This window comes from Rhinichthys klamathensis, unplaced genomic scaffold (genome assembly GCF_029890125.1).
Source record: "Rhinichthys klamathensis goyatoka isolate OS25496 unplaced genomic scaffold, OSU_Roscu_1.1 h1tg000011l_1, whole genome shotgun sequence".
NCBI lineage: Eukaryota > Metazoa > Chordata > Actinopteri > Cypriniformes > Leuciscidae > Rhinichthys > Rhinichthys klamathensis.
In genome coordinates this window covers 2,815,464-2,833,082 of record NW_026606564.1, presented here as the reverse complement: position 1 = coordinate 2,833,082, position 17,619 = coordinate 2,815,464, and the positions used below count along the sequence as shown (strand labels likewise).

Genomic DNA, 17,619 nt, shown 5'->3' with positions numbered 1-17,619 from the left:
GTAGGGCTGTTTTTAAAGATTTCGCTAAAGTTCGTAATAGTTTAAGTTATCGCCAAAAATCAATTTCCCTATGGACAGTTTTTACTTCCAGAACCTGACTGTTGCACTCTATTGCAAAGACTCTGGAGATCACTCAAATGAACAATTGATAAAGTTTGGCTTGCTGAATATTAAAACCCTTTCTACTAAAGCACTTATTAATTGTTAATGATATGATCAAAGATCACAACCTAGATGTGCTCAGTTTGACAGCTGATGTGCACCGTACCCGAGTGCTGCCTAATTTACTGCTCCACCCATATATGTATCTCTCTGCACCTCCTGCTACCTTACACTAGCAGGCGCCCTACTGTCCTCACTCGAGGCACGCAGGCGTAGACACCCATTAATGTAGACATGCCAATTACTATATGTAGACAGTCGCAGACCCTGACCCATCAACATTGTACATACCGGAATGAGTTTTATGCGTATGGGACGCCCTTATGACACAGCAGTTTTGACTCTCCAGACCTTTATACTTCCTCATGAAGGTCCATCTACTTCAACATGCCCATTTTATTCTTCCTCTTAATCAAAAGATTCCTCAAGGAAATGAATTATAAAGAAACAAGCAACCACTGTATTCCTAAGGCATATTGTTATGCTCTATTATACAGCGAGTATTTGTTGTAAATAAGTTGTGTAAAGATGGTAGCTTGAAGGTTGGAGACAGGCTACTTCTGTCGTTTAGAGATTTTTCTATTGTATGTGTAATAAATTCAGACTCAGATTATGTAAAAAATAAATTTTATTTGAAATTACAGCAAAATATTAACCCAAATGAGTTGTGTAAAAGTGGAATTAGCAAATTGAAAAAAATGGTCTAAAAAAATGGTCGAAAGGCTGATAAAGAGGTTAACAAGACTTTGTTCTGACTTAATTCATTCTTCATTTTCAGAAGATCAATTTTACATAAAGGCAACAGAGTTAAAATAATATTTTTATATATATAGTTTCCTATAAAGGTATCTGCCACGATCAGGTAACCCAGCTTTATTTCCTCCCCAAAGTCAAATTTGGCGTTTGGACCTTGTCTGGAGGTGAATCACATGCAGATACTTTGGGCTTCAAATATTAAATGGAGGGCCTTATAGTGTAACTCTACTTTGAGAAGTCACTTACCTCCCAGCTAACAATTTTATGTTCTGGGAACGTTCTGGGAACGTTAGTTTTTGGTTCCCAGAACGTTCTGGGAACGTTCCCAGAATGTTCCCTATTGGTTCTCCAGGAAAGTTTTCTTAACGTAAATAGAACGTCCCCTTAAGGTTAGGGGAACGTTCCGGGAACCTATTCGGAAAATGAAACCTAAAAAAACCTACAGGGAACGTTCTAGGAACGTTCCCTTTAGGTTATAAAATAGAACCTAAAAAGAACCTACAGGGAACGTTCCTAGAACGTTCTCGTTTGGTTCCCAAAAAATAACCAAATGGGAACCATACGGGAACGTTAGGGGAACGTTCTGTGTTTGCTGGGCTGGTATTACTTACCTGGTGAAACTGGTAAAATGAGAGGCTTAATGTCTAGAACTGAAGCATAAAAGCATTAATGTTTCCAAATGATCAAGTTTCCCTGATAAAACAACACATTGTGTTTATTTTCAGAAACATTTTTTTTTTAATGTGGCACACAGGTGTATATATAAATTGGCTGGAACTTCTTTGGCAACTGTGGCATGAACCTCTGCACCATAAGGAGGAAACTTTGTAGTCATGTCAGGAACCTCTGGGAAGCTTAGCAACCTGAACTTCTTGGACACGGAGCTCTAGAACCGTAGCAGGGACTGGAGTTGCAGCAGAATGAACCTTCACAGTGATTCTGTGGAGCCTCAGCAGGTTTTGGAGCAGCAGTGACAGGAAACTTTATGGCTGTCTTCACTGGGAATTCTGGAGCATCCCTGACAGGATCTCTGGGCCCAAGGCAGCTGAGAAAGAGAGCTATGTGAAACCCCCTCTCTGGGACCCGGATGCCAGTGGCAGAAACTTCTAGGGCGTCAGTGCGAGGAACTTGTGGGACGGGCTGGTGACTCCATTGTTAAAAATATGATTGGATGGTGCAGTACTTAACTACAACTAAGTGAACTATTTACAATATACATCCCTAGGCAAGTAGTTCCGCAAGACGCTAAAACTACCGCCTCAAGCCAAGGCGCCAGACGCAACCGAGGCCTTCCAGCCCCGCAAGACGCTGAGGCTGGAGAGATGGAGGGGCTAACTTAACTAAGTAAAACTAAACTAACTATTTACAATATGCACACATCCCTAGGCAAGTAGTTCCGCAAGACGCTAAAACTACTGCCTCAAGCCAAGGCGCCAGACGCAACCGAGGCCTGCCAGCCCCGCAAGACGCTGAGGCTGGAGAGATGGAGGGGTCTTCTGTGTCAGCCCGCCAGACGCAAGGCTAAACCCTCTCCATGACCTGAAACACAATTAGAAAGCATTTTTCATAAGGTATAAAAAATACATCTGTGCCATGTATAGGATTGAGTATATGACAGTTAGAGCAGGTACTGAATGGGAATGTAAAGAAGCTGATGTCCATATTCAGATAATCAAGCCAAATTAACAAAAAGCCCCAAAATAGGCAAATATAAATATATCTTCAAAATCATTTTAGCTTGTCTTAGACTCTGTACCTTGAACCAGTCATGGGAGAGCATCTCATCCAGATGGAGTCTCCGCTTTGGGTCGCTCTTCAGGCAACCTCGAATAAACCGACAGCATTCTGTGCAGAAAGATTGAGAGTTGTCTAATTATTTCCTTCAACTTTACACTTGCTCTCTAAGCTGTAAAAATGGGAAAGATTCCTGCATTATCCATAAGAACATCTTTTTTGTTCTAACCATCTGAGAAGCCCGGCTGGAACCAGACATCAGGGTCCATCAAAGCTATATCTCTGCTGTCTGGGAAACGGCAGCCGATCATGGCAAACAGCAGCACCCCCAGCGACCACACCGTTGCCTGCTTCCCATAGTACTCGCCCTTCTCAAAGTACTCAGGAGGGCAATACCTTGCTGTGCCTGGAGATAAGAGTTTGTCACAAGTGTAAGCAGGCTTTTTTAATTTTAGTCAACAAAAATAATATTAATATTGACTATTCTTTGAGAGTTTTGTTAGTGTATTGTTAATATCTCACTGTGTGATGTCTGATTAAGACATGGTGTAACTGGTCACTAGAGTTTAAATCCTAAAATATATGTTTTAAAGATAACACATACCAGAGTAGTTTTTGTAGGATGAGCTTTTCATGAGGTCCCCGCAGCCGAAATCGATCAATTTGACCTCCAGGGTCTCTGTGTTGACCAGGAGGTTCGGCATTTTGATGTCTCGATGTAGAACACCCCTAGAACAGCACAGGGCAGCAGCCTCGATCACCTGCCACATGAAGTGACGGGCCAATCTCTCACTGAAGCGGCCTCTGGAATGCTGCCAAAAGCTGTGCATGTCCATGCAGGGTGAGGGCCGTTCTAAGACCATGATGTACTGGTCGAGATGGTCCTGCCAGTCCAGCACCTTTATAATATGGCGACAGCGTGGGCCTTGATTGGCCATTACTGTCAGGGCCACCTCAAGTGGAACTGGTCTGGGATGGTCAGGCTAGAAGAATGACAGTTTTTATTATTGTTAGATGTAGGATTGGTTTCTAAAATAAGGATTTAGCCCAGTCTGTCTATCTATTGAAATATTTTCACTCTGTGATTTACATTAAAATGTTATAAATTGCAAACATAGAGAGTACAGTCTACGTACAAGGTTGATGTATGGCTCGTTCTCTGTCTTCACTGTGAATTTCACAGCTACCATGAGGCCGTCCTTGCAACGGGTCCCCTCAAAGACAGAGCCAAATGCTCCTTCCCCCAATTTCTTGCCAATGGCATATTTCCAGCAAATGTGATCTATTAAAACAGAATTATTTTTATTTGTTTACTGTTTAATAAAGCAGTGTCCCACAGTGAGGCCATACTTTTTGATGAAATGTTAATCGGGAAATATATTTGTAATATTTGTACTTTTAAAAATTCATTAGTCGCATGACTATTTAAGTGAAATGCAAAAAAAAAAAAAAAGCCAAATGGTGATTTAAAATTATGGAGGAAAAAAAACCTAAAAGAAACCTACAACGGAAACGGTGGCATTATTTAAAACATATGCTTTCCTTTATACATATTCACTTTCAGAAAGAGTATGTGTGTGTGTGTGTGTGTGTGTCATATTTTATGTCAGACCGTAAACTGGCAGTAAACTCACCCTCGACCCTCACGATCTTGTCACAGTCCAGCTGTCTCAGCAGATGTGATCCAGTGTCACCTGATGATGATCTGGCTGGACTGTCCCGATCTTGAGGCTTGACGTCCTCCACTTGCTGGTTTTCGGCAGTGGGGGGGACTTCAGGACTACTGGAAGGAGGAGGTTCCTGATGATCATTATCCTCTACAGTAAAGATGATGTCCTGTAAAGAAGTCTGATCTAAAGAGAGGAATATCAACCACAAGCTTGTTTTAAATCATATCATCCGTCACATCTTCAAACTATATTTCATCTATATTCAAACATTCATCACATCGTGGAATAAAGTCATTTATCTGCCTTTTCATAATGTGTGATGTGGGTTTTTTATATTGTGTGTAAATGATTAAGAGAGTTTGTGTTGTTCAGAGCTCATACCATCAGTACACCTCCTGGATGGGGCTTCATCAGTGTCCTGGTCCACCTCACACTGCTCCACCTGCTCATCCTGAGCTTTGGTGGATTTGGGGCGAGATGAACAAAAGAAAATAGAGGCAAAGCTCCGAAATGTCCTCTTTTTCTGCCTCTTATTATTTGTTTTCTCTTTCCCTCTCTGCTTTCTCTCCTGCCCGCCTCCCTCAACGATGCCCACAGGCCGAGGATGGAGCTCCACCCTGTGGTCGGTGGGTGTCAGTGTTGTTCGGGGATTTATCCCGTGCACACACTCACCTCCTCCCTCAACTCCCACTCTACGAAACTGTCGCTGTCCCATAATCAACTCGATAAAACGCTATCAACAACTGCAAACACACCGCAAAAACTGCAAAAACACTGTTGATATCTGAACTCCTTACTCGCTACAAAGTGAGAAAGTGAGTTTCAAGCTTTATATTGTCCCGCCATCAACGTTCTATTTCCTCTATGATGTTATAAGGGCTCATACAGGCTGAGAGCAGCAGATTCTCGCGAACATTAAAGTAATGTCTAGTGGTGCCATTGATATGTGCATGGGTTTGTAAAGTATTTAGGTATTAAGATCGCATAAAAACACATATATATATATATATAACACATAGGCCTACAGCAGTGGTCAGTGATGACAGGCCTAGTAAAATGTAGGGTCATTAAAAACAAAGATCCCCTCTGGACCAAATATTTAACTGTTAATTATACCTTTTTTTCAGCAAGAAATGTTTCATTTTTGTGATCTACTACAAATGCAAACACTGTAGCACATCTGTTTGATCTTGACTTTATACATTCACTGGTTAAAAGTAATTGCAAGAATGGCTCAGACCTAGTTCTGAAAGAGCTCTAGTGTCATTTGTTTGCAGATGCCACTTGGTTGAATAATTTATCCAGTGAAATACATTTTAAGTGTGGGCAAAGAGTATAGAAGAACAAGAGGCGAAACTCTGATGCTTTTTTGGTAACAGCCACTAGGTGGCGCTTCGGTAGCGCGACCGCCATTTTGGGGTGAACATTCCAACTGGAGTTACTGGACAACAGCACAGATAACAGTTTTTTGAGGTAGTTTTTTCTTGCATTAGTGAGTATTTCAATTTTATGCACCTTTACACCGTTACTACTATTATACTCCACTAGGCCTGAAATATATTTTGTACGTTTTAATACCCTGGATCCAGTGTTGTGTGTAACGTAACTACTTTTTCGGGTAAAAAGTAGTGTAACGCGCTACTACTGAAAATTTGGTAACGAAACGTAGTTCCTTTTTCAATTCGGCGCAACGTAACTTTCCCCAGCCTGGGATTTGACAGCGATCTCCGTCATTTGATAGATTTGACAGCGATCGCCATCTCCGTAGTGAACGCCCCAGAGAGAGATGCACATAATGGATTACATAATCAGAGAGTATTTCTTTTTGTTTTGAATTGTTTCGTTTAAAGACATTTCAAGCTTAAATTCTATAAGTTGAGTTTCGGTTAATTTATGATGAGATGCTCCAGTTCACGTGCAATGCAAGTGACCACGCCGGCGCTTGATTATAATGTCTCCTATATTTGCTTCTTACTTGCAGGCATTTGGTTGATAAAAAAATTGATTAAAATAAAGATACAATTTATACAAAACGAAATTCGCTTTAAAGAAAGGCTTTCTTCAAAACTTAATGAAGTGGTCAAAATCATGTCTGATTGACTCAATGTCTCCTGATATATTGCGCATCCATCTTACTCGCGCTGTTCACTTTTCATAATCAGCATAGATGGAAAAAAATAACATTATAATATCTTAACAAATATGAAACTAATGCGCTTATTTAATGGCTACAACACGTAGGCTATAGTAGGCCTACAGACTCTCGTATATTGCTGCACATTCATTTAATTCTGAATTTTGCACACATAAGTTGAAAGGCATTTGTTTACGTGCATAGTAAAACATATCTGCAATTATCAAGTTCACGGATAATTGTGCGTGCATTTATTAATCATTATGATACTAAAATCATAATAAAGTAGGCTATACTATGTACAAAAAAATCAGATGAGCCCAGAATATGAACGCAACGTGTTCAATTACACGTTAAGCATTTTCCTCCCATAGAAAACCATTATAAGAACGCTTAATTTGGCTTAATGCAGATTAGAATGTCCCCTTATTATGTCTAAATATCAAGATAAGTTTTCTTTTTTTTTCTTCACCATGCGGTTCAGGACTTCCATAGAATACAGCCTGAATATAATTACTTCCAGAAATGATTTTTGGGGGTGCTAACGGGGTGCTTTGGTCTTTCTTGGGGGCTTTCTTTCTAGCCCCTCCCTAGCGCCGCCCATGCATATGCCTATCCATTAACCGGCATTTCTTCATAAATATTAAAATTTTTGATAAATGCATTATGCATTTATGGCATTATATATGGCATTATGCATAGTAGAACTTTATGTAGGCCTACACATTTAGGAACAGATATTGGGTTCTGCCCAAAGTCAAGCAACATAAAAGTAACGTAAAAGTAACGAGTAACGGAAAAAGTTACTTTCTATATGGGGTAACTAAGTAAAGTAACGGATTACTTTTTTAAAGAAGTAACGAGTAACGAGTTACACTACTTTTTAAAAGTAACTTCCCCAACACTGCCTGGATCATGCTACAAACATGATGATCTTACATGATGCATTGCTGTGTCCGTTATCCTAGAACTTTAATTGTCACTTTGGACAGTGGCTGTGTTTTTTTGTTTACATACTCTTGCTTTAACGGTCATTAATATAAGATAGTACTGCAAAAAAACAGTTTACTGTAAAGCTATTCTATTGCTGTTATTTATTGTCCAACATTTACATTTTAGTACAATTTATTTGCTGAATTCATTTATTTAATTGATAACTTATTTTTGTATGTAACTTTATGTGTAGCCTACCTCCTGGGAAACGGTCTAACGTTATTATAACTTTATGAAGATCACTTTATTCTTACCTGTCACACTTAATATGGAGAGTAATATAACGTTAATTAATTAAATCCTTGAACTTCCCTGTCTTAAGTTATGTGGGGGAAAAAGCCTGGTTAAGATTTCCATTACACGAGAGTAGATGTTAAAACTTCATGCTGATTTGTACTCGGCTTTCGCCAAGATAAGCAAAACTAAGACGTAGCTTTACAGTAAACTATGCTTCTCCATCCATTTATGCTTCTTTCCATAAGGTGGTGTGACTCCCCTTCTGTCCGGCGTTAACGGCTGCAGTGTACTTGGCGCGTCAGCGCACGCGACGGCTGCAACTACAGGACCAGCACGACAACCGTCTGGATTGAACCGAGTAGGGGACATCTCTAGGGTCTTCAAGTGGGCACCTTCCGTCCTCAGTGTTTCGTCGACTAGCCCACGGCACCTCAAGAGGGCTCGACAGTGACTCTGGCGTCCCAGAGTCACCCCCCTCCGTCCCCCACTCAACTCAGCCCAGCTTACTGACCTCTACATCCCTCCTGCTGCTGAGACCTAACCACAATCTCACAATCTCTCCGCAACCCGACCATACGCGCCAACCCGTTTGACTAAGGCTGTCGAGCCCCACTGGTGCGTTAATATGCAGTTTCAGTGGACAACGGTTCAGTATGGCATACCACCTACCGCAAAACACAATATCTGCCCAACCACCCGTCATTCACGCAATATCCACAGGAACGTATACAAATAAACCAACAGACTCTTTAAGTTTTCAAGAATTCTACGAAACCGTAGCGTGGCGGCCTGTACACAGCCAGCTAGAATCTTTCCGTCTCAACCACAGCCAGTTGCTGCTCCCTTCTGCTGCTTCAGATAAGCTCTTTACTGTGCGACGCAACTCTTGGCCGCTGAATCCGATGTCTCTGAGGAACCGGGTTGTAGAGTGTGCCACAAAACCTCGACAACCCACTTCCACTGGATAAACCTGGACTCTCCATCCTCGCTGTTCTGCTTCAGTGGCCAGATGAGCATACCGCAGTTTCTTCCTCTCATATGCCTCATCTACCGCATCCTCCCATGGCACTGTTAACTCTATCAGTTGAACAATGCGTGCTGATCCAGACCACAAAACAATATCTGGTCGTAGGTTAGTGGTGGCAATCTCAGGTGGAAAAATGAGCAGTTGATCAAGATCAGCCAGCATCTTCCAGTCCCTAGCAGCTTCCAGTTGTCCTGGGCGAGAATTGGTGTTAACACCTTTTCTTGGTGGTTGCTCGCCTGGGCGGAGGAATAATGTCTTCTGCGTGTAATGTTTTGCTAGAACAGGTGGCAACTTACTGGTCATGTTACGCTTGCCTTCTAATGCTAAAGCCAAACATCGCAGTACTTGGTCATGGCGCCAAGTAAACCGACCTTGGCTAAGAGCCACCTTACATCCTGTCAAAATGTGCCTTAATGTGGCAGGTGATGAACACAAAGGACAAGAGGGATCCTCTCCTACCCAGAGGTGTAGGTTCTGCGGTGATGGGAGAACATCATATGTTGACCTAATAAGGAAACTGATCCTACTCTCTTCCATTGACCAAAGGTCTTGCCAGCCCATCTTACGTTGTTCCACACTCTCCCATCTCATCCACTCTCCCAGCTTGGCCTGGGAAATGGCCTTTATACACCTCATCCTCTCCTCCTGCTTTCTCACCTCGTTGACTACCAGCTTCCTCCTTTGAGCTGGGCCTGCCTTGTGCCATTTAGGAGGAGCTAAACTGAGCCCAAAACCCCCTCTTCCATGCTGTACCTGTCCCACGATATCCCTAATTTGAAGGGCAGCCTTTGCCTCTACTACAGATTTCTTTGCTGACCAATTTCTACCAGTTTTTAACACAGGGGCTGCCTCCCTTACACATTTGTCGCGTGACTCTACTAAGGTCATTTCCAGTCTGACCTTGGCACACTTGAACTCCTCGGTTAAAGCAGAGACTGGCAGCTGCAATATTCCTTTACTATAAAGTCCTACTCTGCTGAGGCAGCGTGGAACTCCCAACCATTTCCTGATGTATGAACTTATCAACGCTTCCAGCTTATCCACTGTTGTCAAAGAAACGTCGTACACGGTCAGTTAAATAGCAACTTCTTTTTAAGGCGAGACACTACAGGTGAATAGGGTAATTTTTTTAACTAGCAGATATCACCATGAAACTTTCCCAGTTGATTACCTACATTAAGATGAGAAAAAAATGTATTACAAGTTTCCTGTAATTGAATGTTTAAATATGCAAATTAGGCATTATCTAATTAAATATGTGCTAATTTGCAAATATTTAAAAAAATTAAATCTGAGTATTGGATAAAGCCAGGTTCAAAATTATTTTTTCATTGTGTTCACATATTAGATGGGAACAAAATGATAGAGGGATTTATGGATATCTACTTTTGTTATCCTATAAATCAGAATCAATAGCCTTAAAAAAATTATTTTTGCCATGTTTTTTGGAATAAAATGTTATATAAATCGGGCTAGGAATAATATATTTACAAATCACTCTGTAAATGTCTTCATAATATAAGTACAAGACTGTAAAGTTTGGTGTATGCTACCAAAGTGGAGATTTCGGACTTTGAGTATGAGAGAAAAGTCATTTTGAGAAAACGGGCTTTAAAGATTTAGCATCAGCCAATGAGATTGCGCATTTGCGCCCTTTTACTTTCACGATTGGTTGCTGATAAAAACGAAATGACCATATTTGGATCCAACAACATTGTACAAGAGAGAGAGAGAGAGCGTCAGCTTTCTAACGGTGTGTGTGATGACAGGGTGCAGATGCAGATTGCAATGGTGTCGCTGGTGTTGCAAACGTTCTATTGGCTTTCACTTCTTGTCAATACGTTCTTTGGTGTGGGTGAACTGTCCAAATACTTTTTAAGGGACACACAGGACAAGTCGACTCTTATATGAATGTATTCCAGAATGTATTTATCCAACGTTAGTCCTATTACAAAAATATGATATTTGGGATTTCAGTTTTCAGTTTGGGATTTTGACAACTGCACAAATATGAATACAACTAGGCCTATACTCATTTGGACTATATGGGCTAATTCAGATTTAATGTTTCTAATCTTCAGATGTGATCATATTTCAGGTTTGAATTTCCCTATTGCTCATTCTCTTCCTTTTTTGACTCATTGAAACTTTGGTCACCAGTCCAATTAGATGATTTTTTCATTCACCTGAAGTGGGAAGTAGTTGTGCTTTTTCTCACACTCACATGAGGGTGGCAGACATCGCTTTCATCATGAGAATCAGTGTGCGTCCTAATACAGCCTAAACGGTTCAGAAATCATATAGGCTACTTTACAGAATAGATTTGTTCTTTGGACCAACACTGAAAAAAATCAGAGCCATCATGAGTGCTGTGCAACTGGTGCGTCTGCACCGCCCGGGCACCGGACAGCCCACAGTGCCAATTTAATGTATTCTTTTTGCCTTTCTTTGCATCTGAAAAGTTCTGTTTAAAATGATTATTGATAGGCCTACAAATATTTATTGTGACTTTTTAAAATTATTATTATAATGTGTAGAGAATGCAGTCTTTAGCGTAATTTTTAGAGTTCTCGCATGCCAGCGATCGAGCTTCGAGAATAACTCAGAGCAGGGCAGTTAGGATTGGAGGGTGAGTTTTGGAGGCGGAGCAATGAAGAGAGGGGTGTATTTGTTTGGGTTGATTTCAAATATCACCAATGTCCAACAGCGTTTTTGAATCGCTTACCCCACCAGGTATTTTGAGATCATAGGGAGACTGACTTGATTGCATCATTCACAGTGCCTCATGGGAGTGAGCAGAGCTAAAGAGCTCTTTTGGCGTATTTTGCTTGTCGCGGCTCTCTGATTGGTGGAATTTTCTGAACAGAAATCCCCCTGAAATTATGGGTAAAGTAGTTTTTCCACCACAAAATCCGCTGTTAAACACGATTATTTTAGAAATAATTATTTTAGATACCGGTTGCAATATTGCAGGATGATGGCTTCAACAGAAGCAATTACCATCGATTAACAATGTTGTTGCTCACAGTAGGGCTGTTTTCTAAAGATTTCGCCAAAGTTCGTAATAGTTTAAGTTATCGCCAAAAATCAATTTCCCTATGGACAGTTTTTACTTCCAGAACCTGACTTTTGCACTCTATTGCAAGGACTCTGGAGATCACTCAAATGAACAATTGATAAAGTTTGGCTTGCTGAATATTAGATCCCTTTCTACTAAAGCACTTATTAATTGTTAATGATATGATCACAGATCACAACCTAGATGTGCTCAGTTTGACAGCTGATGTGCACCGTACCCGAGTGCTGCCTAATTTACTGCTCCACCCATATATGTATCTCTCTGCACCTCCTGCTACCTTACACTAGCAGGCGCCCTACTGTCCTCACTCGAGGCACGCAGGCGTAGACACCCATTAATGTAGACATGCCAATTACTATATGTAGACAGTCGCAGACCCTGACCCATCAACATTGTACATACCAGAATGAGTTTTATGCGTATGGGACGCCCTTATGACACAGCAGTTTTGACTCTCCAGACCTTTATACTTCCTCACGAAGGTCCATCTACTTCAACATGCCCATTTTATTCTTCCTCTTAATCAAAAGATTCCTCAAGGAAATGAATTATAAAGAAACAAGCAACCACTGTATTCCTAAGGCATATTGTTATGCTCTATTATACAGCGAGTATTTGTTGTAAATAAGTTGTGTAAAGATGGTAGCTTGAAGGTTGGAGACAGGCTATTTCTGTCATTTAGACATTTTTCTATTGTATGTGTAATAAATTCAGACTCAGATTATGTAAAAAATAAATTTTATTTGAAATTACAGCAAAATATTAACCCAAATGAGTTGTGTAAAACTGGAACAATTAGCAAATTAAAAAAAATGGTTGAAAAAAATGGTCGAAAGGCTGATAAAGAGGTTAACAAGACTTTGTTCTGACTTAATTCATTCTTCATTTTCACAAGACCAATTTTACATAAAGGCAACAGAGTTAAAATAATATTTTTATATATATAGTTTCCTATAAAGGTATCTGCCACGATCAGGTAACCCAGCTTTATTTCCTCCCCAAAGTCAAATTTGGCGTTTGGACCTTGTCTGCAGGTGAATCACATGCAGATACTTTGGGCTTCAAATATTAAATGGAGGGCCTTATAGTGTAACTCTACTTTGAGAAGTCACTTACCTGGTATTACTTACCTGGTGAAACTGGTAAAACGAGAGGCTTAATGTCTAGAACTGAAGCATAAAAGCATTAATGTTTCCAAATGATCAAGTTTCCCTGATAAAACAACACATTGTGTTTATTTTCAGAAACATTTTGTTTTTAATGTGGCACACAGGTGTATATATAAATTGGCTGGAACTTCTTTGGCAACTGTGGGATGAACCTCTGCACCATAAGGAGGAAAGTTTGTAGTCATGTCAGGAACCTCTGGGAAGCTTAGCAACCTGAGCTTCTTTGACACGGAGCTCTAGAACCGTAGCAGGGACTGGAGTTGCAGCAGAATGAACCTTCACAGTGATTCTGTGGATCCTCAGCAGGTTTTGGAGCAGCAGTGACAGGAAACTTTATGGCTGTCTTCACTGGGAATTCTGGAGCATCCCTGACAGGATCTCTGGGCCCAAGGCAGCTGAGAAAGAGAGCTATGTGAAACCCCCTCTCTGGGACCCGGATGCCAGTGGCAGAAACTTCTAGGGCGTCAGTGCGAGGAACTTGTGGGACGGGCTGAACAGAGAGCTCTGGGTGACTCCATTGTTAAAAATATGATTGGATGGTGCAGTACTTAACTACAACTAAGTGAACTATTTACAATATACATCCCTAGGCAAGTAGTTCCGCAAGACGCTAAAACTACCACCTCAAGCCAAGGCGCCAGACGCAACCGAGGCCTTCCAGCCCCGCAAGACGCTGAGGCTGGAGAGATGGAGGGGCTAACTTAACTAAGTAAAACTAAACTAACTATTTACAATATGCACACATCCCTAGGCAAGTAGTTCCGCAAGACGCTAAAACTACTGCCTCAAGCCAAGGCGCCAGACGCAACCGAGGCCTGCCAGCCCCGCAAGACGCTGAGGCTGGAGAGATGGAGGGGTCTTCTGTGTCAGCCCGCCAGACGCAAGGCTAAACCCTCTCCATGACCTGAAACACAATTAGAAAGCATTTTTCATAAGGTATAAAAAATACATCTGTGCCATGTATAGGATTGAGTATATGACAGTTAGAGCAGGTACTGAATGGGAATGTAAAGAAGCTGATGTCCATATTCAGATAATCAAGCCAAATTAACAAAAAGCCCCAAAATAGGCAAATATAAATATATCTTCAAAATCATTTTAGCTTGTCTTAGACTCTGTACCTTGAACCAGTCATGGGAGAGCATCTCATCCAGATGGAGTCTCCGCTTTGGGTCGCTCTTCAGGCAACCTCGAATAAACCGACAGCATTCTGTGCAGAAAGATTGAGAGTTGTCTAATTATTTCCTTCAACTTTACACTTGCTCTCTAAGCTGTAAAAATGGGAAAGATTCCTGCATTATCCATAAGAACATCTTTTTTGTTCTAACCATCTGAGAAGCCCGGCTGGAACCAGACATCAGGGTCCATCAAAGCTATATCTCTGCTGTCTGGGAAACGGCAGCCGATCATGGCAAACAGCAGCACCCCCAGCGACCACACCGTTGCCTGCTTCCCATAGTACTCGCCCTTCTCAAAGTACTCAGGAGGGCAATACCTTGCTGTGCCTGGAGATAAGAGTTTGTCACAAGTGTAAGCAGGCTTTTTTAATTTTAGCCAACAAAAATAATATTAATATTGACTATTCTTTGAGAGTTTTGTTAGTGTATTGTTAATATCTCACTGTGTGATGTCTGATTAAGACATGGTGTAACTGGTCACTAGAGTTTAAATCCTAAAATATATGTTTTAAAGATAACACATACCAGAGTAGTTTTTGTAGGATGAGCTTTTCATGAGGTCCCCGCAGCCGAAATCGATCAATTTGACCTCCAGGGTCTCTGTGTTGACCAGGAGGTTCGGCATTTTGATGTCTCTATGTAGAACACCCCTAGAACAGCACAGGGCAGCAGCCTCGATCACCTGCCACATGAAGTGACGGGCCAATCTCTCACTGAAGCGGCCTCTGGAATGCTGCCAAAAGCTGTGCATGTCCATGCAGGGTGAGGGCCGTTCTAAGACCATGATGTACAGGTCGAGATGGTCCTGCCAGTCCAGCACCTTTATAATATGGCGACAGCGTGGGCCTTGATTGGCCATTACTGTCAGGGCCACCTCAAGTGGAACTGGTCTGGGATGGTCAGGCTAGAAGAATGACAGTTTTTATTATTGTTAGATATAGGATTGGTTTCTAAAATAAGGATTTAGCCCAGTCTGTCTATCTATTGAAATATTTTCACTCTGTGATTTACATTAAAATGTTATAAATTGCAAACATAGAGAGTACAGTCTACGTACAAGGTTGATGTATGGCTCGTTCTCTGTCTTCACTGTGAATTTCACAGCTACCATGAGGCCGTCCTTGCAACGGGTCCCCTCAAAGACAGAGCCAAATGCTCCTTCCCCCAATTTCTTGCCAATGGCATATTTCCAGCAAATGTGATCTATTAAAACAGAATTCTTTTTATTTGTTTACTGTTTAATAAAGCAGTGTCCCACAGTGAGGCCATACTTTCTAATGAAATGTTAATCGGTAATATTTTTACTTTTAAAAATTCATTAGTCGCATGACTATTTAAGTGAACTGCAAAAAACGCCAAATGGTGATTTAAAATTATGGAGGAAAAAAAACCTAAACGAAACCTTACAGCGGAAACGGCGGCATTAGAGAGAGTGTGTGTGTGTGTGTGTGTGTCATATTTTATGTCAGACAGTAAACTCACCCTCGGCCCTCACGATCTTGTCACAGTCCAGCTGTCTCAGCAGATGTGATCCAGTGTCACCTGATGATGATCTGGCTGGACTGTCCCGATCTTGAGGCTTGACGTCCTCCACTTGCTGGTTTTCGGCAGTGGGGGGGACTTCAGGACTACTGGAAGGAGGAGGTTCCTGATGATCATTATCCTCTACAGTAAAGATGATGTCCTGTAAAGAAGTCTGATCTAAAGAGAGGAATATCAACCACAAGCTTGTTTTAAATCATATCATCCGTCACATCTTCAAACTATATTTCATCTATATTCAAACATTCATCACATCGTGGAATAAAGTCATTTATCTGCCTTTTCATAATGTGTGATGTGGGTTTTTTATATTGTGTGTAAATGATTAAGAGAGTTTGTGTTGTTCAGAGCTCATACCATCAGTACACCTCCTGGATGGGGCTTCATCAGTGTCCTGGTCCACCTCACACTGCTCCACCTGCTCATCCTGAGCTTTGGTGGATTTGGGACGAGACGAACAAAAGAAAAAAGAGGCAAAGCTCCGAAATGTCCTCTTTTTCTGCCTCTTATTCTTTGTTTTCTCTTTCCCTCTCTGCTTTCTCTCCTGCCCTCTCTGCTTTCTCTCCTGCCCGCCTCCCTCACCGATGCCCACAGGCGTCTCGTCAGGCCGAGGATGGAGCTCCGCCTTGTGGTCGGTGGGTGTCAGTGTTGTTCGGGGATTTATCCCGTGCACACACTCACCTCCTCCCTCAACTCCCACTCTACGAAACTGTCGCTGTCCCATAATCAACTCGGTAAAACGCTATCAACAACTGCAAACACACCGCAAAAACACTGTTGATATCTGAACTCCTTACTCGCTACAAAGTGAGAAAGTGAGTTTCAAGCTTTATATTGTCCCGCCATCAACGTTCTATTTCCTCTATGATGTTATAAGGGCTCATACAGGCTGAGAGCAGCAGATTCTCGCGAACATTATGTCTAGTGATGCCATTGATATATTATAAAGGGCTTATAATATATTTTGATTACTTTTTACATTATTCTACTAGATACTCTAGTAAATTTTCATTGTCACTGAATTATTTGCTGACTTGAAATTGAAATTGAATGAAATTATTGATTGTTAAACTGATAACAGAGTGGTTAAAATAATAACAGGTGGACAAGTGGTATAAAGGATGGAATGGATATGATGGTTTCCAATCTTTTGCATACAACCAGTTACAATTTTACCTTATTTTGAACTGGATTTAGATGGGAAACAATATGTAAAACATTGCCAACAAACTTTAAATGCACTACTTGAACTTTAAACAAATTACTTTCACAATCACGTACTCTCTCAGTGTCCACTGTGTTAGCTCTTCAGGTGTAACAGTGAACATTCTGACATAAAATCAGCCACTGCACCATGTCTGAGCAAAAAGAAGCTAATTTCTAATAAAGAAGTGCATGGTCAAACTGTAATTTTAAAAATAGGATTTTTCTACTAACCTTTTCATATTTATATTAAAAGGGTGGACGTACTAAGGTTGACCACATCAAATTTGAAAGATAAAATTGCTTTAAAAAATAGACAGTTAATATAATCAAGGATCTCACTAACTTGCCCAAGTTGTTTTACCTCCAAATAAGTGACTTTCATTTCATTTTTTACAACTTTCATTTAAAGGGAAGGTAGTCAGAAAGTGGATTGGAGTTGTCAATAAATTGAAGGGCAATCTAAAAACCTAAATTATATATCTCTCAATTCTGAGAAAACAAAGTGAGAATTGTGAGATAAAAATGTACAATTATCTTTTCTTTTTTTTATTCCGTGGCGGAAACAAGCTTCCAAAACTTAATAAAAAACAAATTCAGAATTAAAATATTAATTCTGCTGTGTTAGTTCTCGATAGAGGAGCGTTTGGCGTCACCTGTAGGTTGAATGCGGCACATCTTTAGTTAGCGTCGTTGCTATGGAACGACTCTTGTAAACACAACGATAAGCCACGG

At 40.9% G+C, this 17,619-nt stretch overlaps 2 protein-coding genes across 2 annotated transcripts; both read right to left on the bottom strand.

Moving 5' to 3' along the window:
• Positions 1 to 2,523: 2,523 nt before the first annotated feature.
• LOC130097245 (serine/threonine-protein kinase pim-1-like) lies at positions 2,524 to 5,037 on the bottom strand. Its single transcript, XM_056264045.1, has 6 exons — positions 4,704 to 5,037; positions 4,287 to 4,505; positions 3,789 to 3,934; positions 3,257 to 3,635; positions 2,882 to 3,058; positions 2,524 to 2,763 (listed from the first exon to the last, which is right to left on the bottom strand). The coding sequence occupies exons 1-6, from the start codon at positions 5,035 to 5,037 to the stop codon at positions 2,591 to 2,593; spliced, it is 1,428 nt and encodes a 475-aa protein (XP_056120020.1). The 3' UTR covers positions 2,524 to 2,590.
• Positions 5,038 to 13,931: 8,894 nt separating this feature from the next.
• Positions 13,932 to 16,405, bottom strand: LOC130097236 (serine/threonine-protein kinase pim-1-like). Its single transcript, XM_056264032.1, has 6 exons — positions 16,039 to 16,405; positions 15,622 to 15,840; positions 15,197 to 15,342; positions 14,665 to 15,043; positions 14,290 to 14,466; positions 13,932 to 14,171 (listed from the first exon to the last, which is right to left on the bottom strand). Exons 1-6 carry the CDS (start codon positions 16,403 to 16,405, stop codon positions 13,999 to 14,001), a joined length of 1,461 nt encoding a protein of 486 aa, XP_056120007.1. The 3' UTR covers positions 13,932 to 13,998.
• Between the last annotated feature and the right edge of the window lie 1,214 nt (positions 16,406 to 17,619).